The sequence below is a fragment of the Branchiostoma belcheri genome, unplaced genomic scaffold, assembly GCF_001625305.1.
Source record: "Branchiostoma belcheri isolate BF01 breed outbred unplaced genomic scaffold, Haploidv18h27 scaffold41, whole genome shotgun sequence".
NCBI lineage: Eukaryota > Metazoa > Chordata > Leptocardii > Amphioxiformes > Branchiostomatidae > Branchiostoma > Branchiostoma belcheri.
In genome coordinates, this window is record NW_017804032.1 from 1,825,104 (window position 1) to 1,850,697 (window position 25,594).

At 41.1% G+C, this 25,594-nt stretch overlaps 5 protein-coding genes across 6 annotated transcripts; 3 read left to right on the top strand and 2 right to left on the bottom strand.

The window, feature by feature from the left end:
• The first annotated feature begins 69 nt into the window (after positions 1–69).
• LOC109477908 (S-formylglutathione hydrolase-like) lies at positions 70–6,405 on the top strand. The gene is made up of 10 exons (XM_019779373.1): positions 70–148; positions 1,525–1,600; positions 2,152–2,339; positions 2,794–2,918; positions 3,426–3,490; positions 3,680–3,734; positions 4,455–4,553; positions 5,047–5,112; positions 5,265–5,366; positions 5,847–6,405. Exons 1-10 carry the CDS (start codon positions 127–129, stop codon positions 5,925–5,927), a joined length of 879 nt encoding a protein of 292 aa, XP_019634932.1. The 5' UTR covers positions 70–126; the 3' UTR covers positions 5,928–6,405.
• Positions 6,406–7,698: 1,293 nt separating this feature from the next.
• Positions 7,699–11,387, top strand: LOC109477751 (proto-oncogene tyrosine-protein kinase receptor Ret-like). The gene is made up of 2 exons (XM_019779099.1): positions 7,699–8,031; positions 8,764–11,387. The coding sequence occupies exons 1-2, from the start codon at positions 7,780–7,782 to the stop codon at positions 10,804–10,806; spliced, it is 2,295 nt and encodes a 764-aa protein (XP_019634658.1). The 5' UTR covers positions 7,699–7,779; the 3' UTR covers positions 10,807–11,387.
• An 838-nt stretch (positions 11,388–12,225) lies between these two features.
• Positions 12,226–15,957, bottom strand: LOC109477847. Its single transcript, XM_019779268.1, is given in 2 exon segments — positions 12,226–13,458; positions 13,460–15,957. Coding segments are annotated over 2 exon segments (2,805 nt in total). The 5' UTR covers positions 15,692–15,957; the 3' UTR covers positions 12,226–12,885.
• Positions 15,958–16,566: 609 nt separating this feature from the next.
• Positions 16,567–19,684, bottom strand: LOC109477851 (mitochondrial import inner membrane translocase subunit TIM14-like). Of its 2 annotated transcripts, none has more exons than XM_019779280.1 (6): positions 19,613–19,684; positions 19,072–19,123; positions 18,684–18,751; positions 18,484–18,563; positions 17,917–17,987; positions 16,567–17,150 (listed from the first exon to the last, which is right to left on the bottom strand). In XM_019779280.1, exons 1-6 carry the CDS (start codon positions 19,613–19,615, stop codon positions 17,068–17,070), a joined length of 357 nt encoding a protein of 118 aa, XP_019634839.1. In that variant the 5' UTR covers positions 19,616–19,684; the 3' UTR covers positions 16,567–17,067. The 2 variants fall into 2 exon arrangements, with proteins under 2 accessions (XP_019634839.1, XP_019634838.1); XM_019779279.1 differs by lacking the exon at positions 19,613–19,684 and adding an exon at positions 19,313–19,426.
• A 248-nt stretch (positions 19,685–19,932) lies between these two features.
• LOC109477852 (probable glutamate--tRNA ligase, mitochondrial) lies at positions 19,933–25,579 on the top strand. The gene is made up of 14 exons (XM_019779281.1): positions 19,933–20,416; positions 20,814–20,886; positions 21,136–21,173; positions 21,327–21,374; positions 21,522–21,692; positions 22,337–22,417; positions 22,678–22,770; positions 23,115–23,209; positions 23,489–23,543; positions 23,681–23,785; positions 23,891–24,051; positions 24,451–24,511; positions 24,641–24,910; positions 25,362–25,579. The coding sequence occupies exons 1-14, from the start codon at positions 20,189–20,191 to the stop codon at positions 25,479–25,481; spliced, it is 1,599 nt and encodes a 532-aa protein (XP_019634840.1). The 5' UTR covers positions 19,933–20,188; the 3' UTR covers positions 25,482–25,579.
• Positions 25,580–25,594: the final 15 nt, after the last annotated feature.

Genomic DNA, 25,594 nt, shown 5'->3' on the forward strand with positions numbered 1-25,594 from the left:
GATAATGGAAAGTAGAAGGTTTCTTTTGGTGTCATAAGAAGTAAGAAAATAATTTTTGAAAGCCGAAAAGTCCATTTCAACTTTCTCCTACACTGCGCAGGTGCCTTACTGTGACCTTTGGCCTCCATGCGTGCACAGTTCTGGAAAAGTAAGTTTTGACGTTTCGTAGGTTTTTATTCGGTGTTTAAGGATGGTTAAATGTAGTCAATAGTATATCATGATTTGAGGAATGACATTTACCAAGTTTAGAGACTCTATGTTTGTAACCAAGGAATCAGGCACGTGGGAATTATGGAGGGGAGGGGGGTTAGGGGGTGTGTCAGGGTGTCATGGTAGCACAAAGATCGTGTTTAGCTTTTAGGGTACCAGATAAATTTTACCTGCACCACTCAGAATTTGGGAAGTATGGATCGTATACCAAAGGCAATACATCCCTACGAAAAATATTCATAAATCATTGTCAATATAATTTATTTATACTGTTTAATTGGTGACAGCCAATGCAGCAAATAAGAATCCACATTCACATGTTCATGTACTGAGTATATACAAAAAGTGTATATAATATAACGCCGTGGCTATATACACCGGGTGTGTATATAAAAGACAAATAGATTTTATATACACACCGAAATACTAGCCTCCTTGATAGGCCCAAAACCTGGGTTTTTGTGAGTGTTTGAGGATTCAGGGGCACCAAGTTTAAACCTCGGTCTTCAAGTTTATCTTAGTCGATGATGAAAATCAAAAAACAACACGGAAATCCCCACCGAAGTTCGAAAACACAGGGACTCGGCGGTCAGAGATCCGACCGCCCTGGCGGTGCGGCCGCTCGTCTCTGTGCTGACGGTCGAGTGGAGAGCGGACCGCCCCGCTTGCGCGGGGCCCGGGACCCTCCGCTCCCAGCGGCGGCGGCGAGACCGGTCAGCGCCCGCCCCTGGCGTCCTCGCTACCTGGTTGATCCTGCCAGTAGTCATATGCTTGTCTCAAAGATTAAGCCATGCGCGTGCAAGTTTAAACTGTCTCAGTGAAACTGCGAATGGCTCATTAAATCAGTTATGGTTCCTTTGATCGTCACATCCTACATGGATAACTGTGGTAATTCTAGAGCTAATACATGCGGAAGAAGCGCCGACCTCACGGTCTGGCGTGCATTTATCAGACCAAGACCAACCCGGGGTTCGCCCCGGTCCCTTTGGTGACTCTGGATAACCCACCGGCGACAGATCATTCGAATGTCTGCCCTATCAACTTTCCGGTTATGTATATAAAAGACAAATAGATTTTATATACACACCGAGTGTGTATATAAAAGACAAATAGATTTTATATACACACCGGGTGTGTATATAGCCACGTTCATAATATAAACCCCTGATATGGACCGGTGCGGGTAGACATCAGAAATAACTGCACATTTTACCTGCACTATTAAACCTGCATATGCAGATGGTATATTGTATGTAATTCGAGCTCTGACAGTGCAGTACTGAAGTTTCCTCTTGTATTTGTCCACCTGTGCAGCAGTCAAGATGGCAGTCTCCGAAGTCTCCAGCAACAAGATGTTTGGTGGTTTTCAGAAGGTGTTCTCCCACGAGAGGTTAGTTTGATCTTTGTACCATATGTAAATGTTACGTGTAGTATCCAGTATCGTATGAGAATTCCTTTATGCAACATTGTGTTTACCTCTGGCATGGAAGTATTGTTTTGGGCAGCAATTGGGAGTTTGTTTGGTGTTTTTGTCTTCGGCAGCAAGGATCAGAAGTGGATGCGGAGAGGTTGGGTTTCAGCTGATTAAAAGGGTTTGACCCACGATGCCCTGGTTCGTAGCTAGGATGTGGTGCATGTCTGTGAAGAGGTGGCCAGAAATGTGTTCTGTGTAATCATGGTATGAAACATAAATACATGTTGTAATACCAGATGGAGTTGTGTCATACAGTCATATGAGCAATAATCTATTCTATGATATAATTCAACTGGGTACCAGTATTGCCCCAAGATCATGTGCAATTCCATTCCAATACATTCACCTTCGGATAGATGCCCAGAACACTTCCTAGAAATCTGAAATCTCAGATTTCTTGTTTGATATGCTTGCATTCATATTAAGTTATCAAAGGTTTTAAACAAGTGTTCTGTTCCCTGCCACAGCACCTGGCTGAAGTGTAAGATGAACTTCGGTGTGTACCTGCCTCCCCAGGCAGAGTCAGGGAAGTGCCCTGTGCTGTACTGGCTGTCTGGTCTCACCTGTACTGAGCAGAACTTTGTCACCAAGGCCTGTGCACAGCGGGCGGCCGCCGAACACGGAATCATCATCATCGCTCCCGACACCAGCCCTCGTGAGGATACTACCATTGTTTATTATCTAATTACCTGAAGCCTTTGAACAAAATTGAACTGTAATTGCCAACACAAAAAATTGGACTCACCCAAATTTTTTGTGTTGGCAATTACAACTTTCAATCTTGTTCATAATGACTTCTACCAACACAGATGAACTTTGTGCCTATTTTGAACTAATTGCTCGAAAAAGAGACTTTGTAGTATCTGTATCTGTATAGCCGGTACAACTGCCCTTCGGTGTAACATACTAGTACCAGCTACTAGTACTTGCAATAGCAATGACAAAAATATCTCAAAAGGAAAAATTACCCTGGAACTATAATGTTTTCTGTCATTCATTTATTTCTTTATGTTACCAGTAGAATCTGATCATACTCCATCTGTGACCTGTTTTTATGTGTTGGGATATGTACATTGTAGTTGACTAATAGATACTTACCTCATTCCCAGGTGGCTGCAACATTGAGGGAGAGGAGGATGGCTGGGACTTTGGTACAGGAGCAGGGTTCTATGTGAATGCCACAGAAGACAAGTGGAAGACCAACTACAGGATGTATTCATATGTTACTGAAGAGGTAGGGTGTAGGAGGCTCCAACCAACATTCACCCTACACTCACAATCACTGTATTGCCTAACATTACTTTTCAAAGTGCAGGTTAAAAAATCTTACGTTTATAAGCAAAACATGGTTACTTATACCTTATGCAAGAACTATTTATCTGTACTAAAATTAGCCTACTAGTAGCCTTATGTTGTTCCATGCAGTATTTGCTTACAGAAGCTCCGGAAACAGTTCTTAATTACTGGTAGTTTAGAATGATATATCCAGCCTTCTTTTGGTTGATTCTAACAGCATTGAACAAATACAAAGATTTGAAATACTGTCAGCTTTGAGGCCATTTTCTGAGTCGATAGATCAGGACAATGAAAAAGCCATTAGTACCTGTACTTGTAGATAATACTGATGTGTTAGTGCAGTGTATTGTGTATTGCGATAATACAGTAACTGTTGCTTTTTCATGTATACTGTTTCACTTATGTTTCAAGGGTCCACAGTATCTATTGTTTGTTCTACTTTCAGCTCCCATCAGTGGTGAACAGTAACTTCCCAGTGGACTCTGACAGGCAGTCTGTCTTTGGGCACAGGTGAGGAGAGTGAATTCAGATTTTTTTGATGAAGTAGAAACAAGAAATTTGAGATTTCAGACTCTTGGAACTTTAGAGCTATGTAGTTTACTGTTACTGGTGCTGCTCGGAATTAATCTATACATTTTGTAGTTTTAGATGACTATTTTTTTTCAAAGTCATTAACTTTGAATGTTGTTTTCTCCACAGCATGGGTGGCCATGGTGCTCTGATCTGTTACCTGAAGAACCCAGGGAAATACAGGGTTTGTATGACATTTTTGTGCTAAAGTGTGTATGAATCATTGTATTGGTATTTGATGTATCTTTGCCTATACTAGGATATCAAAGATGAGAAATTATTCCGCACCAGGGACTGGTATGTAACATTAAGTGTATGGATGGTGTTCAGAATCAGGGACAGGTGTGTTTGTATGTGGATGTTGTTCAGCACCAGGGACAGGTTTATTTATGTGTGAATGATATTTAGCACCAGGGACAGGCTTGTTTGTATGTGGCTGATATTCAGCACCAGGGACATGTGTTTTTGTTTATGGATGGCGTTCAGCACCAAGGACAGGTGTAGTAGTGTATGGATGGTTTTCAGCACCAGGGACAGGTATGTAAGTGTATGGATGGTGTTCAGAACCAGGGACAAGTGTTTTAGTGTATGGATGGTGTTCAGAACGAGGGACAGGTGTGTTTGTGTTTGGATTTTGTTCAGCACCAAGGACAGGTGTGTTTGTGTGTGGATGGTTTTCAGCACCAAGAACAAATGTGTTAGTATGTGGATGATGTTCAGCACTAGGAACAGGTGTGTTTGTATATGGATGGCGTTCAGCACCAAGGACAGGTGTGTTTGTGTGTAAATGGCAAGCAGCACCTTTTACAGGTTTTTTCTTTGGATGGTTTTCAGCACCAAGGACAGGCCATATCTATTGAAAAGTATCATCTTTGGTATGATATGATTTTTTTCTCCCCTGCAGTCAGTGTCAGCCTTTGCCCCCATCTGTAACCCCATCTCCTGTCCCTGGGGACAGAAGGCTTTTTCTGGCTACCTGGGAAGTAACCAAGAGACATGGAAGGTAAAAACAGTTGCATTCAAAAATATAACTCACTGTTTTATATAGACCCTATGTTGAAAAGATCATGTACATGTATTTTGATAATTATATATATATATTGTTTATGAGTTGTTAGATTATTAGCATAATTAGAGAGTCTTCACTGTTATTACCTACATGAATAATTTACCTTATAGTAAATGTTTTTGTGTAGGTACAAGGTCTTCAAATTTTTGTGTATAAAAGTAGCTTAGTCTCTTAGAAATGTTAGATATTAGCAATAGTTCAACTTCTATATATGTACAAGTTGCCAAGCATTGTACTTGCTACAATTGTGTTGCAATAAAGTTCTGCTTCTGAAGTTGTTCTTGCTCAATGTCCTTGATGCTGTACATGGATGTATTTTTTTAAAGTTTGCAATGTAATCTATAGCAGTAGTGTAAAGATTTTACCCTTCCTTCAAAGAGAATGCATCCATAATTCTGAATGCCATTTTGTTTTCTGCCATTTCCAGGAGTATGATGCTAGTGAGCTGGTGAAGAAGTACCAAGGTCCTCCAGTGGACATACTCATTGATCAGGTAAGGAGGTGGATTTTTTAAATGTTTCTGCTACTTTGCAATATTGTACCTTGTTTGTTGTCCTAAACAGGACAGTCTATACCCTGTTCATCTCTATTCATTTGATACAAATGCTTCTGTATGATCTACTAACAACCAGTCTGAACCCCCAGGGCACAGCTGATAACTTCCTGCCCGCTGGCCAGCTGCTGCCGGATAACTTTGTAGCCGCCTGTGCGGAGAGTAAGGTTCCTGTGGTCCTGAGGATGCAGGAGGTAGGACACCTGGCAGTTATGTTTTTCTGATTATCAAATCTTACAAGAAATCAGAGATTTTAGACTTCTGCAAAGTGTTTTATTTTTGTGTTGTATTGGAAATGTTTTGTATGGTCATTGGAAAATACCTGATTAAATTACATTATGAAATGGATTATTTCTCAATGGCATATGATTGCATGGCATAATTACATGTACACCATATTTCATACAGTACACATTCCTAGCATATATCACATCCTACTACCTAGGGCATACCAGGTCACAACCTTGTCAATCAGCTGAAACTCAATCTCAGGGTGGGTGTTCTTGGGGGGAGGGGGTGTTCAGATACATGTACAGGTATGTATAGTAAGTGACCTGGCCCTAGAATTATATTATTAGATGTTACATACCAAAAACTGTATATTAGGTATTTTCGTGAAGATAATAACAGTTACTATGCTTCATACATTACTGAAATATATTGCTTCCTTTCAGGGCTATGACCACAGCTACTACTTCATGGCCTCGTTCATGGATGACCATATCAAGCACCATGCTAAACACCTGAAGGCCTGAGTCAACACTCACCACCTGGCTGCCTACACTAAGGACAACCCTCAGCAATAGCTTCCCTTTATTAGCCTTGTGTCTAAACTTATTTTAGCTGCAGAGTCTCTTATGTCCTCTCTATTTGCAGAAAAATTTAAGATTACTGGGTAGTTAAAGTAGGTTTGGACACCAGGCTACCCTTCTATGTTTGCTCTAAGATTCTCCAAAGATGTGTGCTCTTTGCCATACAATATGGACATTGATTTTACTAGTATCTATGATACACAATGCTGATTTGTCATGCTACAAAATGTCTTGATTCTAAATCTTGTAAGGATGTAACTGCTGTATGGCAGTGTGAGCTTTTGGAAAGCTTGTGTGACTTGAACAAGCAATCAAGGGTATGTTAATTACAAATTGTAAAACAATTTTTTGACGTTTAGAGTGGTATGGTAGAGCAAAGCATATGTTAGCCTGGGGGAAGTGTGGAGGCAATAAATGACACAAGACTTCTTTTTCTGTCTCCAGTTTGGTTCATCATTTATATACACATACAGTTATTCATTTTGGCTCATATATGATAAAAATGTCTTGTATGTGTATATAGAAAACTGGAAAGTAGATAGGTGCACAATGGAGATCACACCTAGCCTGGGTGACAGCCTATTTCTAGTTTTAGTACACACGCTGTCTCAGTCGCTTCTCTGCAAAAAAAGACTACCCTTCTGGACATGATGTCACATAATTAGCATAATTAAAACGTACCACGTTGGACAGGGTCTGCTGATTGGATGACCCACCTCAGGTTTGGCCAATCACCATTGGCGAGCAGATTCGGACGCTTAAAGGCCAACTATCTTGAGGGTAGGTTCCGCTTGAGTTGAGCCGAACAATGACGGTCCTCGAGTTACTCATAGTTACTGAGGTCACACAAGTTCCGCTTTCCAGAGTTCTTCAAACACCCTACTCTGGTTTTCATATCATAGGATCGATGTTATCATGTTATCACCGTATTCAGATCGCAGGAGAAGCGATTCACATTCTATCAAGAACGTTAGGAAATAAGGGCTCCTTTACCGGAGTGATTTTGTAAAATGTCAAACATCAATGCGTATTTTAGACAGTAAACACACGGGTAAGGGCCCTGTAATAATCTCTGACGTTTCTTTTGTGTCTTAAGAGCCTGAGGTGATATATAGTTCAAACACGGTTCCCCCTTATAATTCCCCCTTATAATTACAGGCCCTTTCGAGGAAGCCAATTATAAACTTTGAGGAACATGAGAAAGTGACCGATCATCTTAAGTATAGGTGCTTCCTCACTTCTTGTTTCCCAGTCCCAGTTGATTGTAAGTAAGAGAGAAGGGTCTCGCTCCAAAATGTCTGGACACACGTTCGTCCGAGTATTGTGGACATGTTTACTATGTATGTCAAGTTGCTGCAGCCAGGAATTCTTCAATGTGTCTGTTTACGAGAATGCCACTATCGGGACAGCGATTTTTGACATCCAACCACCAAAGACGGCTCTGTCGGTCAAAGAAGATGGGTGGACGGTGGAAGACGATCCACACAGGCGATTCCAAGTCAGCGGAGGTACGCTGTTTGTGAAGAACCCTTTGGATTATGGAGTGCAGAGTGAGTACGTTCTACATGTTACACCTGAACAGAACAAAGGTAGGGTCACCGTTCGGGTACAAGTTGTGGACGTGCCTGGATATCCTCCTGCCTTTAACACTAGCTGTGACATACCGACGAAAGACACACAGCTTGGGAAAACATTTGTACAGTTAACTGTTTCGGACAAAGTAAAGAGATATAAAAGCATTCGTTACGGTAATGAAAGCAATGGTAAACATTTTCGTGTTGATATCGAGAATAGCATGTGTGAAATAAAAGGTGCGCGAGCTTTTCATTCCAGGGATGAAACAGCAGCAGCTTCCAGAATCATAAAACATTACAACGGTTGGGAACATACTACCTGTGGACGGCAGTTACAGTCGGCGTCATTCATTACTTTGCTAAATCATAAAAGAGACATTAGAGATACCGCACAACGTCTATTTGCGGCATCAGCTGAAAATCTTCTCTCCCATAGTTGGATGGCCGACTCCAGTGTTGAATTCATTGCTTTATTATGGGTTCACCACACCACGAAGTGGTGGTGAACCCATATTGCTTTTTCTGATGTTTCTTCTCCTTCTCCTTCTCCTTCTTCTCCTGCCATTTTTTAAATGGATTCAGCTTCTTCATTTTAGGGCCTAAGGTCCTGAAATTTGGTATGGAGGTACAGTGGGCAAATACCCCTAGGCGTTTTTTAAATTTTTGTGATACAGGCTTTTAGAATGGTTTTATTTGAGTTTTTTGGCTGTGTTATAGCAAATGTATTACTGAGTTAGTGTGCAGTGTTACCACATTTGGGCATGAGTCATCACAATGGAATGCAGGGCATCAACCAATAGGCATGCAGCTTTCCTCTATTCTCCTTGCTGATTGGCTGTTGGAATTTAACAGGCTTAACTTAATTAATACCTGCTCAGATCCATTCCATACTGACAGTATGTCTGTATTCAAGTGTTTTGGTAGGTATTTCAAGCTTTCCTGCTCCAGCATTGGAATGCGGGGCATGAACACTTCTTTTTTTCTTGAAAATCAACAGCTTGCATTATGCAATTAAAAATCCTAACCAATAATGTAGGGAATAGCTATCCAACTGTTGTAGTCTTAGTTGTATGTTACTTCATACTATAGTTATATCAATGTAAAGCATTGTTTTCCCTTGTGTTTCTCATTCTTTCCCTGCCATGTCGTAAAATGTGGTGAAGCCATTGCTGTATTTGCTCCAAAGCAAATGTCGGCCTTTCTAGTTCAAATTGCCTTTTTTACCAGACTCAGAGGGCTCTATCAAACATACCTGCGACGTTAAAATTTCGGAATACTTCGGACTAGCAGAAGACTTTTTAAAAGATACATCTGTAAAAGCTGAGGGAAAATTGCAGTTGCTGCCCTGCCCTCCGCATAGATATGGTCCTTTCTGTAAGAGTCAGTGTGCGTGTAAAAACGGTGCCAGTTGTCACAGGTTCAACGGGGCCTGCAAGTGTCCACCAGGCTGGCAGGGGGTCATCTGTGACATACCGAAACAGGAACTGTCCATCATCTCCACACCCGGAAGCTCAGATGAATTGTACATAACTAAATCTGTCACCCTGCAATGTCAAGAACACCATGTCAATATTACAATGATGAAGTGGTCGTTTCAACCCGAGACACAGAAGGGCTCCTTTAGGCCTTTGTATGTGAAGGACGGACGAAAATTGCGACTTGTGAGTCTTCAGCCTGAAAACAATGGTATGTACATCTGCCAAGCCAACACATCAGAAGGAAATGTTCTGAGTTCAAACTTAACACTCAATGTAACTACGTGCCCAGCCAATCATCATGGGTGGAGGTGCAATGAGACTTGCAACTGTCTGCATGGCGCTTACTGTGACCGATGGGACGGCTGTGTTTGCCCGAAAGGTTTCAGAGGAGACAGATGTGAACTGCCCTGTGAACCGGGGTCGTTCGGACTGAAATGTAAGAGCAGTTGTTCCTGTAAGAATGGGGCCTACTGTAGTCCTAGTGACGGAACATGTAACTGCACGGCAGGTTGGAGAGGAACGACTTGTAGCCAGCCATGCGAGAAGGGGAAGTTCGGACACAACTGCCAATCTGACTGCACCTGCAAGAACAATGCCAGCTGTCATCACGTGGACGGCAGCTGCACCTGTGTCTCCCCATGGTCAGGATCGAACTGTGATGTCATCGAGAAACTAGATCTTCAATCATCTGCTTTCATTAGTGTTTCCTTTGTTCTTGTGTTCATCACCTTTATGGGCATTGTAGCATATAAGAAAAAATGGAAGCTTATCTCTGTGTATAAACATCATTCCGAAGAGGAACAAGCTCTATGTGAGTTGAGGAAAATGGAAGAAGACCTGGCAGACAAGTTATGCCCGGGATGGCTGCAGCGCTGGCAAATCGACAGCAGTCGGCTGACATTAGGAGATATGATAGGGATGGGCGCCTTCGGTCTGGTCACACAAGCTAGCCTAACGTTACCCATTGGACAGCGAACTGTTGCTGCCAAGATGGTCCGCTTCAACGACAAACTGTGTTTCAAGGACTTTTACAGAGAAACAGCGATACTTACAGTGATACATGAGGAAAATGGATACAACCCTGGAAAATCTAACATCATCCAACTGTTTGGATTCAACACCAAGTCGAATCCAAAGTTTTTGCTACTTGAATACGCCAGTAAAGGAAACCTCTTGAACTTCCTAAGACAACAGAAAGAGAAGCTCCTGCTGTCTTACTTGCTGTATTTTGCTATTGACATTACACAGGCCCTCAGTCACCTGAAACGTCTACGGATTTCCCACCGTGACGTGGCCGCACGTAACGTTCTAATCACCCAACACAATATCGCCAAACTTGCCGATTTCGGACTAGCTCGCGACGTTTACACTACGGCACAATACATTCCTGTCAATCGCCAAGGCGAGGAACAACGTCTGCCCTTAAAATGGATGGCGATCGAGTCCCTCCTACATCTTCAGTTCTCGTGCGAGAGCGACCTGTGGTCCTTCGGTGTGCTTCTGTGGGAGATTGTAACAGGTGGGACAGACCCCATGTACGGTAACACACAACATCCGACCTGTCAGCAGCTGGTGACGATACTACAACAGGGGATCCGTCTGGACATGCCGGCAGAGTGTCCTCCGGACCTGTACGCCATCATGAAGTCATGTTGGAATGTTGACCCAACAGCAAGGCCAAAGCCAGATGTGTTAAGAGAAAAACTTGTTCGTGAACAAGAAAAACTGAATCCACACCAAGTATTGATTGAGACGATAACAACAGTATGATCTTGTTTGCATAGCAATCTGCTCTCCAGTTTTTCTATAATATGCAAAGCTGATTTTCAGAGACCATCTAGAAGATTATGCCTGACCTGTATATAGATGGTGAAGCAACTGTTAATCGAAAAGAAATAATAGTATTATGCCGTTTATTTCCTCCACACATGTATCATTCTTACGCATGCCTCGCTCTAACACGTTAATATTGTATAGGTCATGAGATCAGTTGACTCAATTGCAATATGTGATGTATTGTTAAATTGCATGTCTTTGTTTATGTACATCTTTGATGATTCAACATAAAAGAACACCTATATTTGACAGGAGTAAATTAAGTTAATGCCCTCTCAGATGCCATGAAAATATGATGAACGTCACCAGACTAAACAAGTCAATATTAAAAATTAAATGAAATAGCAAAAGTTAAGGAAGGTATACGCACGTATATATATTACTATAAACCTTACTGCTATAGTAGTGTAACCCCTGTTTGTCTTAACATATATAATCACTCACTTGTATCAATATACATGTATATATTATCACTTGTTCACTTGCAATTAGCCCACGGGCAAGAAGTTGCAAATAAACTTACTATTTACAGCAGTGGGAGCAGCATTGTTGTCGTTATGCAAAATGTGACATTATTTTAAAAGGACGGGTTGGGAATGAATTTTGAAGACAAAGACACGGAAGTAGCTAGTTTCAGGGACGAGGCGTTCTAATTCCTGAAATGAAAATGCTATACACATGGCATATATGATTGCGTGGTTTAGAAATTAGGACAATGAAACAAGCATTAGTTAAAGTATCTGAGCTGTAAAGTACAGGACCTGTTGCAATTGTTCACATTCAAGCGGAAGACAGAAATGGTAGCCAGTTAAAACATGGTGACAATTCAAGGCAAAATAGCTTGGGGGTAGGTTACACTTGGGTCAAGTCGAACAAAGGTGGTCCTCGAGTTACTCATAGTAACTGGGATCAGGAGGTAACATAAGTTACGCTTTTTACATTTCTTGAAACGTGCTACTCTGGTTTTCGCACTGTATGATTAATGTTACCAATTATGAAGGTCAATGTTTTTATGCAGTAGGAGAGACCATTTCTGTCAAATCGTACATTATCTTGATAGTCTCGTGCGTTTTTCAGGCAGTAAGCACACAAGTAAGGAACTGTAGAAATCCAAGGTATTTTTGTCATCCGTAAGTGCCCCAGGTGATATATAGTTCATTCTGGGTTTCCCCCTTACAGGCCTTTGGAGGAAGGTAATTATAAACTTTGCGGAACATTGAATTGGGGAAGTATTGGGGCTGATTATTGTATGTGCTTTGGCTCTTCTTGTTGATTGAATCAGAAGGGCTTAACAAATTTCCATTTTCTTTATCTTTGAAAATCTGCTCCCTGACCATCATTTAGTATCGACAATCCTTGAACCATCACAACAATCATGCTGTTCCTAATTCGGTTAATAGTAAGTTTATTTGACAATTCTTGCCCGTGGGCTAATTGCAAGTGAACAAGTGATAATTTACATACATGAAGTGAGTGGGTGTACATGTGAGGGAGACATTAAAGATTGCATACACTACGTTGCTCAATAAGGTAGTATATCTACGTTACTAATGTGAGGTGTGATTTAATAGCCCCTTGGCTACCTACAACTTTGCTTAATTTTATGTTTCTTGCCAAAACTTCTTTGGTCTGGGCTTCAACCTTAGATTCATCCCATTATCTAGACCTCTTGAAAGACATTCAGTTTTAGATGTAGTTGATATAGTTCTTCCTCTATATCAAACTGTAAACTGTATATCAAACTATAAACTGTAATCATGGCAATTAACTAAGAGATGCAATACGTCACATATGAGCAAACTGATCTAATATCCTATGTTATTTAATTAACGTTCATACGATTGAGTGATGCATGTGTCGTGGAAATAAACGGCATCAAACTATTGTATTTCTGTGTCCACATTCTTCATCATCTATATACAGGTCAGGCATCAACTTCTAGATGAACGCTAAAATCGTGTTTGTACGTATAATATTAAGAAAACCTGAAAGCATTTTACTATACATGAAGAATCATACAGTTGTTATCCTCTCAATGCATACTTGGTGTGGGTTCAGTTTTTCTTGTTCACGAACCAGTTTTTCTCTCAGCACATCCGGTTTCGGCCTTGCTGTTGGGTCAACCCTCCAACATGACTTCATGATGGCGTACAGGTCTGGAGGACACTCTGCCGGCATGTCCAGACGGATCCACTGCTGTAGTATCGTCACCAGCTGCTGACAGGTCGGATGTTGTGTGTTGCCGTACATGGGGTCCGTCCCACCTGTTACAATCTCCCACAGAAGCACACCGAAGGACCACAGGTCGCTCTCGCACGAGAACTGAAGATGTAGGAGGGACTCGATCGCCATCCATTTTAACGGCAGACGTTGTTCCTCGCCTTGGCGATTGACGGGAATGTATTGTGCCGTAGTGTAAACGTCGCGAGCTAGTCCGAAATCGGCAAGTTTGGCGATATTCTGTTGGGTGATTAGAACGTTACGAGCGGCCACGTCGCGGTGGGAAATCCGTAGACGTTTCAGGTGACTGAGGGCCTGTGTAATGTCAATGGCAAAATACAGCAAGTAAGACAGTGGGAACTTCTCTTTCCTGTTGTCTTAAGAGGTTCAAGAGGTTTCCTTTACTGGCGTACTCAAGTAGCAAGAACTTTGGATTCGACTTGGTGTTGAATCCAAACAGTTGGATGATGTTAGATTTTCCAGGGTTGTATCCATTTTCCTCATGTATGACTGTAAGTATCGCAGTTTCTCTATAAAAGTCCTTGTAGCACAGTTTGTCCTTGAAACGGACCATCTTGGCAGCAACAGTTCGTTGCCCATTGGCTAACCTTAGGTTGGCTTGTGTGACCAGACCGAAGGCACCCATTCCTATTGTATCTCCTAATGTCAGCCTACTGCTGTCGATTTGCCAGCGCTGCAGCCATCCCGGGCGTAACTTCTCTGCCAGGTCTTCTTCCATTTTCCTCAACTCACAGAGAGCATGTTCCTCTACAGGGTTACATTTATACACAGAAATAAACTGCCATTTATTCTTACATGCTACGATGGCCAAAAAAGCAAAGAAGCCTAAAACAAGAGAAACACTAATGAGAGCAGATGATTGAAGATCCAGCTGCTTGATGACATCACAGTTCGATCCTGACCATGGGGAGACACAGGTGCAGCTGCCGTCCACGTGATGACAGCTGGCATTGTTCTTGCAGGTGCAGTCAGATTGGCAGTTGTGTCCGAACTTCCCCTTCTCGCATGGCTGGCTACACGTCGTTCCTCTCCAACCTGCCGTGCAGTTACATGTTCCGTCACTAGGACTACAATAGGCCCCATTCTTACAGGCACAACTTCTCTTACATTTCAGTCCGAACAACCCCGGTTCACAGAGATGTTCACATCTGTTTCCTCTCCAACCTTTCGGACAAACACAGCCGTCCCATCGGTCACAGTAAGCGCCATGCAGACAGTTGCAAGTCTCGTTGCACCTCCACCCATGATGATTGGGTGGGCAGGAAGATACATTAAGGGTGAAGTTTGCACTCATAGCATTTTCCTCTGATGTGTGCGCTTGGCAGATGTACATACCATTGTTTTCAGGCTGAAGATTCACTATTGTCAATTTTCGTCCGTTTTTCACATGCAAAGGCCTAGGCTTAAAGGTGCCACTCTGTTTCTCTGGTTGAAACGACCACTTCATCATTATAATATTGGCGTGGTGTTCTTGACATTGAAGGGTGACAGATCTCGTGATGTACAGTTCATCTGAATTTCTGGGCGTGGAGATGATGGACAGTTCCTGTTTTGGTATGTCACAGATGACCCCCTGCCAGCCTGGTGGACACTTGCAGGCCCCGTTGAACCTGTGACAACTGGCACCGTTTTTACACGTACACTGACTCTTACATACAGGACCATATCTATGCATTGGGCAGGGCAGCAGTTGCAACGTTCCCTCAAATGTTATAGTAGTGTACATGTCTTTCAAAAAGTATTCTGTTAGTCCTAAGTATTCTGAGATTCTAATGTTGCAGGCATGTTTGATAGAGCCGTTTGAGTCTGGTATAAAAGGTATATGGAATAAAGCAATAAATTCAACTTTGGGGTCGGACATCCAGGTCTGGGAGAATAGATTATTAGTTGATGGCCCAAAAATAGGTTGTGCGATCTCCGTTAAGTTTGTTTTTTGATTCACCAAGGTAATTATTGATGCCGATTGTAACTGACGTGCACAGGTAGAACTTTCCCAAACTTCAGGGTTTTCCAACACTTCTGAAGCTATTTGTGTTTGCCATCTGGTATGTAAAGCCCATGCAGCTTTTATTTCGCACTTGCTATTCCCGATATCAACACGAAAATATTCGCCAATCCTTTTGTTACCGTAATAAATTCTCCGAAATCTCTGTGCTTTCTCTGTAACAGTTAACTGTGCAAATGTTTCACTTTGGGTGTCTCTGGCTTGTATGTCACAGCTAGTGTTAAAGACAGGAGGATAGCCAGGCACGTCCACAACTTGTACCCAAATGATCACCCTCTCTTCGTACTGATCACGTGTGACGTTTAGAACGTACTCACTCTGCACTCCGTAATCCAAAGGGTTCTTCACAAACAGCGTACCTCCGCGGATTTGGAATCGCCTGTACGGATCGCCTTCTACCGTCCACCCACCTTCTTTGACCGACGGAGCCGTCTTTAGTGGTTGGATGTCCAAAATCCCTGTCCCGATAGTGGCGTTCTCATAAATAGACACATTGAAGAATTCCTGGCTGCAGCAACTTGACATACATAGTAAACATGTCATCACAACTCTGACGACCGTGTATCCAGACATTTTGGAGCGAGACCCTTTACTAAAAATCAACTGAGACTGCTAAAAACAGCACAGAAGCACATATAGCTACGATAGTCGGTCCCGAAACTTCCCTATTTCAATTTCCTGAAAGTTGATACTTTGTCTATCTCCCTCAAAGGGGTTGGCAAGGGAAGTGAAAACACTGGAGTTCTGTATCCCCTCGGGTTGTTTGAGAACAAGGAGACGCATCAGTTCACTTAATCCGCGTTCTGCAGTGTCATATTGAAGGTTGCTACATGTAGCTTTTATCTGAAATACACAAAATATTTGACAAAATCACTACGTGGAAAAGGTTTGTCATTCTTTCAGAGAACATGTACTATGGGTCAGAACCGTCTCTCTCGCGATCTGTACACATAATGTCTACCATGGACGGTGTGAAAACAAAAGTAGCAAGTTTCAGGAAATTTTGGAAGCGGAACTTGTGTGGCCTTCTAGGCACCTGTAACTTGTGGACCGTACAATGTACGTCTTTGTTCGGCTCAACTGGAGCGTAACCTACGCCCACGTTATGTATATACATGCATATGTATATGTATTATTAGACTTTGAATTGTCACTAGCTTTTATTCTCTACCGTTTCTGTCCTCTTTAATTTAGTCATGTTTTTCTGTCCATTTCTACCTAAACCGGTGCGTGCACTGGGTCACCTTCAGCAGGATCAACCTTCCTATCAAATCAAAATCATCTTGCACCTCGCACCCACCATGCAACCAAAGCAACTAGGTATTAAAGATAGAGAGACAAGCCCAGAACTCAGCCACCCAAAACAATACTTCCATAGTACTCTGAATCAAAAAAGGAAGTTGTTGGCCTCTATAGTTTTAATACAAATGACTATTGAATGAAACAGGTCACAAAAAGACAAATTTTATTTGTAACATGTATGAAGGTGGTCCATTCATCTGTATTAAGGTCTTGAATATGTACAAATAATTTTTCTGCCTTCCAAAGCCATCAAAATATGAACTTTTCCTCCATTCACATGAAATGTAAGCAAGCGATTCAAGATTAAAATTGTACAGATATACATGTAGAAGGATGTATTTTCCATTGGTGAGGGTCATTTTCTGAGTCTAACATTATCCTACAATGTGTGCTGTTTACACAATCTTTCACAACATCAGACTGGCTAGTGTTTAGCCATACAATGTTGCACAGTGTCAAACTTATGAAGTTTTTTGTAATACCATATGTGTTCAGTTTGTGTGCGCCTTTACACAATTCAAAGAACATACATAAGGTACATGATACAGATCTGAAATGTACAGTGTTCATGTCTGAATGAGATCTGTAGAAATGCCATGGAAGATCATCCCTGTGTGTTATTACATGTAGGAAGTCTTGTGGTTGCATCACCGTAGTGGGCTCTTGGTACCTCCTCCCTCTAACATATCCTTTGCCTCATTTATCTTTGCAGCAAGGTAAGGTGATCCACCTGAAATTCAGGGAAAAGTAGAACATACTCATTATTGTCAGCATACTTAGCTAAAGATAAAGGTAAAGGTTGTCCCTTTTTAGGCTGTAGGGGTAGTGTGTTGGTACTGGAAGGCGGAGCCCATCTCTCTCCTTCCACAACCTTTTACCTCACAAACGTCAGGTAATAATTACTTTTTACTCCTGGGTAGAGTAATGAAAGTTGCGTAAAGATACATCTTGCCAGGAATAGAACCTGTAACCTCTTGATCTCGTGTCTGCTGTACTAATCACTGCTATGCCATTTATCAGTATATCATCAACATATTTTCCTTTCCAAATTTCAACTTGTTAACTTGACCTTGAAAAGAATCTGCAAACTTTCCTGACTGATAGTGATAAGATTAAGTCAGCAATTTTTCAATTATTCTAAAAAGTGTGATAAGCAGGTACATGTAGATGAACATTAGCATCTACCAGGCTTGACGGCGGCGGCAAACTGTTCTCTCAATGGCCAAACTCCCTTGGCATGCTTATCTCTCTATTTTGGCCGATTTCTACTCTTTCCAGCCGCCTCCTCAAGCCTGGTAGAGGCTAGATGAACATGTATCAGGACCAATCTGACCATCGTCAACTGGGACCAACACTATCAACAGGGTTTGAGTTAGCTTTGGGACCAACTCCATTGGCACTTGTTAGAGTTAGGTTTATCAGAGTTGACAATGGTTTGACTCGTCCGACATGCCATTAGCATGTAATAATATGATCAAACTTCCACATAGTCTCACCTCTGTCTGGGTGGTTGAGCAGCATGATTCTCCTGTGTGCTTCTCGCATCTTCTTCATGTTAGCAGATGGACTGGAAACAAAACCAAACACTGTTATTGATCACTTTTCTACCATTGTTTCTAGGCCTTTCGATATTGTAATTTGACTCGCAAACAAAAGTCACGCAGTTGGTTTATTGCTAAAGTGATACAGAAAGATCTGTTGATTCAAGATTTTGATTTCTTGTAGGCTACTTCCAAACTGACAAAACAACTCATGACAAGGTATGATGCTTTTTCTTTAGCTGCTATAAGTTAGTGGTGCAATGCAGCTTCACTATGGCTTCCATATTCAACCAAGCATTCACACTATTTATCTAGGAGTGTGCTGGTTTTCTTTGTGTGTAGAAGTTTCACAACATAAGCTTCCTCATACATAGGGCTGCCAGTTTTGTTTTAAAAGACGAAACAACTCTTTTCCAGTTGTGTCCAGATGCGCGGGCAAACCCAGGGAACTGGTACCATGAATTTGAGCCAGATAGGGCAAGTAGCAGTCTAGAGTGTGAAAACCATGCGGACATGACTTACCTGACTCCTAATACAAGTGCTGCCTCTCTCTTGGTCATCTTTGGTTCAAACCCTCCTCTGTAGTAGTGACTGTTCAACAGCTGAAATGGACAAATGGTCTGTAAACATTTGTAATTTTCACATCACTGTTTAATAAAACCAACAAAAAGTCACACATACCATACAGACTTTTAATCATAACAGACTTAGTTGTTACTAACCGGTATGGACTTTTCAAACTTCTTGGCACTCTCCATGATTGGCTTGGACCACCGAATCGCTGCTCGAGCTGCAAGTATAAACATGAAATATAATATATCATAACAGTATCATCAACTGTAGTAGCCACTTGTGCATTTACATGTAGCTTTCCACCAAAGTCTATTTTCTCACATATCATGCACTTGTTTAATAGTCCAGATTCCTGAAAACATCCTGGTAGTACTGTAAATCGTGAAACTTTGTTGGTCTTATAATTATTTCTGCATTTTGTGCATTGACTCTCCACTGTGGAATCATGACAACATGGATATGCCTCCCTTGTATGACATATACCACATATTTATTGTGCATTTATTCATATTCTGATGTAAGAAATTGTACTATTACCTGTAAATGCTGCTGCAGCTACACCCAGACCCACCACTATCATTGTACTCGCCTGTACATGAAAAACACATCAACAAAATTGTAGTCAGTCGAAAACAGCATATCATGAAATATATGATCAGTATTACTTTGTCAAAATTTTAAATGGTACATATGCATGTACATGTTACACAACATGCCCCCCTCCCCCTCCTTTTACCTTGATGCATTTCTTTACACAACATCGTTACCCTTTACTTACAGGTCTCTGACTATTAATGAAATCCTGCTGCTTTCGTGGTGCATTTGGGTAATCCTGTGCCATGTTTCAAGGTTTCCAACACCACAGGACAGTACTGCGTGCTCGCACGAGGTTCGGTCGGCTCTTTCGTTCGCTTCCAGAAATTTCGTCACCCAAGTTGAGTCAGACCTAATTCAGCTTACGCAAGGGCTACACCTTTTACATAAAGCGTCTACAAAGCCGTATAGGTATGTACACTAGTTTTTAGTAATCTACGGGTATAATTTGCGTCAACAGGACTTATAAAAGCAGAATTTTTACCATCTTTTCTCTGTTCTTTTTCCTTCGCCACCGCTTGACCTTCTGACCTCTGTACCAACCCGTTTTACGGTAAAGTATGGAATGGTCTACTAGGATATAGGGGAGATCTGTTACTGCTTTTTAATTCTATAATATACAATTTCTCTCGAGTTTTCGAAAATAATAACACATTTAGTGTTTAGCATAAGTTTAGAACTTGTAATTCATATTTCACAAGCATTTCAAATGATGTACATTGTACTTTCCAGTAGTTTCCACCCATTGATAGAAAAGATACATTTTACGACATATTCATTTTACGGCATGCTGCAAAATGATTCTCAAGGAACCACACATGGTTGGAACTTTTGGGTCTGTGTCAACGTGTTTACCTTCTAAAATTAAGTGATATTTTATGACAGAAAGTTGTATGATTCCCTTTTAATTATGTCAAACAGGTGTTCCTTTTGTGTGTTATAGATGGTTCTTTATATTGAAACATTTCGGTGAATTCTCTCAGACTTGCTTGATCAAGAGCGATATTTTGAGACTAGTAGACTTGTGTGACACTTGAGCAAGATCAAAGGAGGACAAATTATGCGGTTGCTGCTGAAGATACCACGGTACAGCTCCCTTGGACCCCACCCAGTCAGACAGTTGTGCTGTAGTCATGTACTACAGTCAAGTCCAGATGTGCGGGTCAGATTTGCCCCGAGCCCGACTGGTATGCTACACCTGGGTGGCTTGCGGACAGCTCTCTATAACTTCCTGTTTACCAAGGCTCACAATGGGAGCTTCATACTGAGGATAGAGGATACAGATAGGGTAGGTATCAGGGTAGTGTATTTAGAAGACAATGGCTATTGGCGGGATCATCCTGTCAATAAGAGGCTATGTTGTACTATAAAAAAAAATTGACAGGATGATCCTGTCAATAAGAGGCTATGTTGTACTATTGACAGGATGATCCTGTCACCATTGCAAAATATTCTGTTATTGACAGGAAGATCCTGTCAACAGTGCAAATATTCTGTTATGCTTCTGTTATTTCACTTTGAAAATCTGCCAGTAGGTCAGAGTAATGAGGCTGTGACAAGGTTGTAGTTCTGTGCACTAGAGCCTTTCCTCCTTCCTACTTTCTTTCTTTCTTACATGTAATTAAGTTGTATTCCCATGTGTACATATATGAAGGTATTGGTAATGAGTCCTTTCTCTTCCCCAGACCAGGTTGGTACCAGGTTCTGAAGAGAGTCTGGAGGAGATGCTGAAGTGGGCGGGGCTGGAGCCTGATGAAGGTGAGTTTTGTCTCAGCATCTGTATGCAAGCACATCCTCTAACCATCGAAGCACAGGGAACAGACAATAAACTGGATAGTGAAAGTGTGTGTGAACTGTGCTGTAAACTGGGAAAAGTATTATACTATTAGTAGTATTGAGTACATGCAACTGTTCTCTTTGTAGTCCTACTAAATGCAGTCAAAGATGACTGTCAGTCTGTTTGAACATGATAAATACAAATGACGGATAGTTCTGTCCTTATTGTAGGACCAACCAAGAGTGGAAAATATGGACCTTATCGTCAGGTATGTTTTTTTTATATATCCTCTTATATATCCTTTCTTTTAAATCTATTTGACTTTTTAGAGTGGTTGGCTATTAAGAGTGCCCTGTTTGATTACATTTCAAGTAATATATTCTTTATTAGGATATACACACGACAACTTGTTTTTTTACAGTCTGAAAGGGTTCACATCTACAAGGAAAAGGCACATGAACTCATTGAGGTCAGTATATACATATATAGATTCATGCTATATTAGTTGATATTGATGCATTTTGAACATTTTAGATGTCTGTCCTGTTACCATGGTTTCATAGTGACACTGAGAAAAAATGAGTTAGTGTTCCTTTGCATTGTAACATGTCCTTAGAGAGGTGCGGCCTACCACTGTTTCTGTACCCCCCACCGCCTGGAGCTGTTACGTAAGGAGGCTGCCAGGAGGAAGGAGGTGCCTCGCTATGACAACAGGTGCAGACAGCTGTCTCAGGAGGAATGTAGGAGGCGGCTGGAGGATGGCATTCCACATGTCATCAGGTTTAAGGTGAAGAAGTTTGATTAAAGGACAAATAAAGTAATTTCAGTTTTGGGCCCTTTCAACCCCATATTACCCCAGTGTGTGCGGGACTGGTAGAAACTAACCAGTCTAATGAATCACCTTTTGCAAACAAGATTTGGGGTTCAAAGGCCAAAAATATTGAAATAAGTTTAATTGTAATCATATCAGTTACTACATGTACTAGAGACACAAGGATCCAACAAATCTATTGAATGCTAGAAAATTGAGGGAATTACTTTGGTAGACTTTTTTTATAATACTCAATGGATAATGGAATAGAGTATTGGCTTTGCATATGGTTAAGTTCGTGTTTTCGATCCCTGGTTGAGTCATACCAAAGACTTCAAAATGGTATATACTGCTTTCTCTGCTTAGCACTCAACAATTAGGAATTGTGGTAATTGAGCACATTGTTAGTGGACCAGCCCCCTGCTGTAGCGATTTCACAATGCTGTGCAGCCCAAGGGCTATTGAAGTGATGGGCACCATCTTATAATTATGCACCATATGTTTTGGAAAGGTCTTTCGCTTTAAGATGTGACAGACTTTTCAATGCAACTGTAATTGCCTGCGTTTGCTCTTGTAGATGACCAAAATTGTTAACCAAATGTTCTGCTGTTTTTCCCTAGCTGGAGGACAAGGCCCAGCCCTTTACTGACCTGGTGTTTGGGGTGACCAGACATGATGTGGCCAGTATAGAAGGGGACCCTGTAAGTCAACAACTAAAAACTATGTGAAAACTTCATCGTTTTTGTACAGTTTGAGCTTAGTTCCAACACCAAAAGGGAACTCACCATAAATTTTTCGTTGATGTCATTGAAACCTTGAGATCGACCGAAAATTTATGGTGAGTTCCCTTTTTGTAGTCTCTTTGGCAGGGAAACAACCAAGCTAAAAAGGCTGGCATCTAGGCTAACAACTTTTAGGAACTGGCTTGATATACAATCTCGTCTGTTTTGTGTCTGCCCAGGTGATTCTGAAGGGGGATGGTTTCCCCACCTACCACCTGGCTAACGTAGTAGATGACCACCTAATGCAGATCTCCCATGTACTCAGGGGACAGGTTTGGATTGTTTCTTTGATTTGGTAAACACACCTACATGGTAAGTTTTGTACAGTAAGTACATATATAGCTGCTCAAGACCAGACTGTAAAGTATGATCCACTCATCACATGGAACCTTGCTCTTTTTTGGTATAATGTTAGATCTTTTAAGATTTAAAAATGTGTTAGAGGTGTGCCTGCACTTCCGGCTTTACGTCCCATCCAACAGGACGTCCCTAACAAAAGGGTAGAGGTGACCCAGTGTGGCTTGGCTAAATACATGTGAGCCGTAGCAAAGCCACATGTTACTTGCTTTAACTTTACCTTTACACAAAAATTTATTTGTGCCTCCTTCTCCTCCAGGAATGGCTGATCTCCACAGGAAAACACCTGATGCTGTACCGAGCCTTTGGCTGGACTCCTCCACAGTTTGCACACCTACCCCTTCTGGTTAACAAGTACAGAAACTTTCCTTACTTTTATTTGTGTGCTGCTGCATGTACATGATTGTATATATTGTGTTGTTGGTTGGTTCGCAAATTGTTACTTTGAATGTTTCTCTGTGAGTTGTAATGTTGATGCTGCCTGTTTTGGAAAGTGTTTTGTGGAACAGGGTAGGCAAGCATAACTACTGCTTTGTTGGCAAAAACCAAAACTCATAATTCAGGATTTTGTTTGATTTATTTGAGTACACAAGTAAAATGTTTCTGATGTTCATTGAACTTGTTGCACTGCAGAGACGGTACAAAACTTTCTAAACGACAGGGAGACATCTTTGCCAACCACTTTCGGGTAAGTTCAATACATCCTGGATGTCTGAAACTCTAGGAATTTTTGTTCTAGTTTTAATTACTATAATATTTGTATTTTTGTATGTCTATCTGTCTTAAAATATTTTCATAATGATCATCAATTTTTATTTTCCTCAGGAGAAGGGCTACTTGCCACAGGCAGTGTTGAATTTTATCACATTCTGTGGGGCAGGTTTCCAGGACAACAAGCAAGTTAGAACACTAGAGGACATGGTGGCTGAGGTATTAGAAGTTTTCTGACTTTATTTTCTATACCCGGTAGTTTGTAATCACATTTTTTATGGAGGTAATAATAGTGTGGAATAACTCCTGTTTGCACTTTTTTAGTTTTCCCTAGCCCGAGTTGTTGAGCACCCTGCCCGGCTGGACTGGGACAGACTACAGGAGTTCCAGAGAGAACACCTCACCAGGATGTTCAGGACACACGACGGACAGACTCAGACAATATGGAGCCTGAGGGAATGTATTGTGCAGCAGTATGGCAAAAGGTGATCAACAGTGTTCCGGTATGTTTGCCTTTGATGAAGGAAAACATATTGTTCTTGCTCTGTTTCTTCATCTTTTTCTTCAAACAAATGTTGTCAATGACCTGGGCCTGGTGCTGTAGCAGACACCATGTGGTGTTGGGCTACATTATGTAGCAAAGTGCCAGAACAGATTAAGAAGGATTGGTTACCATCATATATATGAATTTGTTTGAGTAATAATTTAAAAAAGCAAGAGTTTGGTAGGCTATGCAAGGTCAAGGTATTAACACATGCCCAGATGTCATCCATGTATTTAAGTCAGTGTGCCTAATAGTCAAGTACAATCAATATCTTTTTGATATACATTCCTTTACTGTGAAGAATGAAGATATTAATTCTTCTCTGTACATTCTCCTCAAGATTTTCCGACATCTCTGTCCTACCAGACGAATACATTTTGAAGGTTTTGGAAACAAGAATGGTGAGAGTCAATTGTTTTATTTTTTTCATCACAATTTTTATGTATATGGAATTCCTTTATCAGATGAGGGCATTGTAGTCATTGATTTTTAGTCAGTTTTCAAAGGTGTTTTCTTCCTTTCCATTTCAGGGTCACTTCACGCTACTTAGTGATTTAGTCTCAGCTGACTTTCAATATCTGTGGGACCAGCCAGATATTACTGCACAGGAACTGGTCATGATCAGTAGCCATGCAAGCCCAATTCTCAGAACAGTCCAGAATGCATTACAGGACATGTCCACAGACCAGTTTACCTTGGAGGGAGTGGGACCTAAATTGAGAGATGTGTCCAAGGCCCACCAGGCAGTCAAATACAGTACCCTGATGAAGATGCTGAGATTTGTGTTATCAGGCAGACAGGTATGTATCGTGTGTGGTCTTGCATGAGTAGTGTTGTACTATAATCATGTCGACAGAATGTACTGCACATGTGCAGAAGACAGATTTTTAAAATGTTTTTCATAGATGTTTGGTCAACATTGCATCAGAATTTGCCTGTTGCAGTCAATATCTTTTCTGATACTACATACATGTACATTGGATAAATATAAACAGAATATCATCCTAAAATACTTGAATACAATCCATGCATAATACGTTATGGATTTTGTGTAGGTGCAGCACGTTCTGCAGACGTGTTGTACTATTATAGTCTGATGTGTTATTTTTGAAGATGAATTTCAAACAATGAATCATACACATTCAGGTTTTCTTTAGTTTATGTGTAATTTATGTGTTTTATTCAAAGCATTCATCATAAAACAACAAAAATATCTCAAACATGGTCTTGAACTCTGCCCTCTCCACACAGGTTGGACCCAGTGTGGCAGAAATGATGACCACATTAGGACAGCAGGAGACACTGAAGAGACTAAACAATGCTCTGTCATTACTACATAATCACACTGAAACCACAGACACAGAGAGATAACATTACTTTCTAACAAGCTTTACAAATAGAAAACAGCTCAACATCATACCATTGTGGTACGAATGTACTTACATGTACATGTACATGACTGTATATCACTGACTCACTGTTTT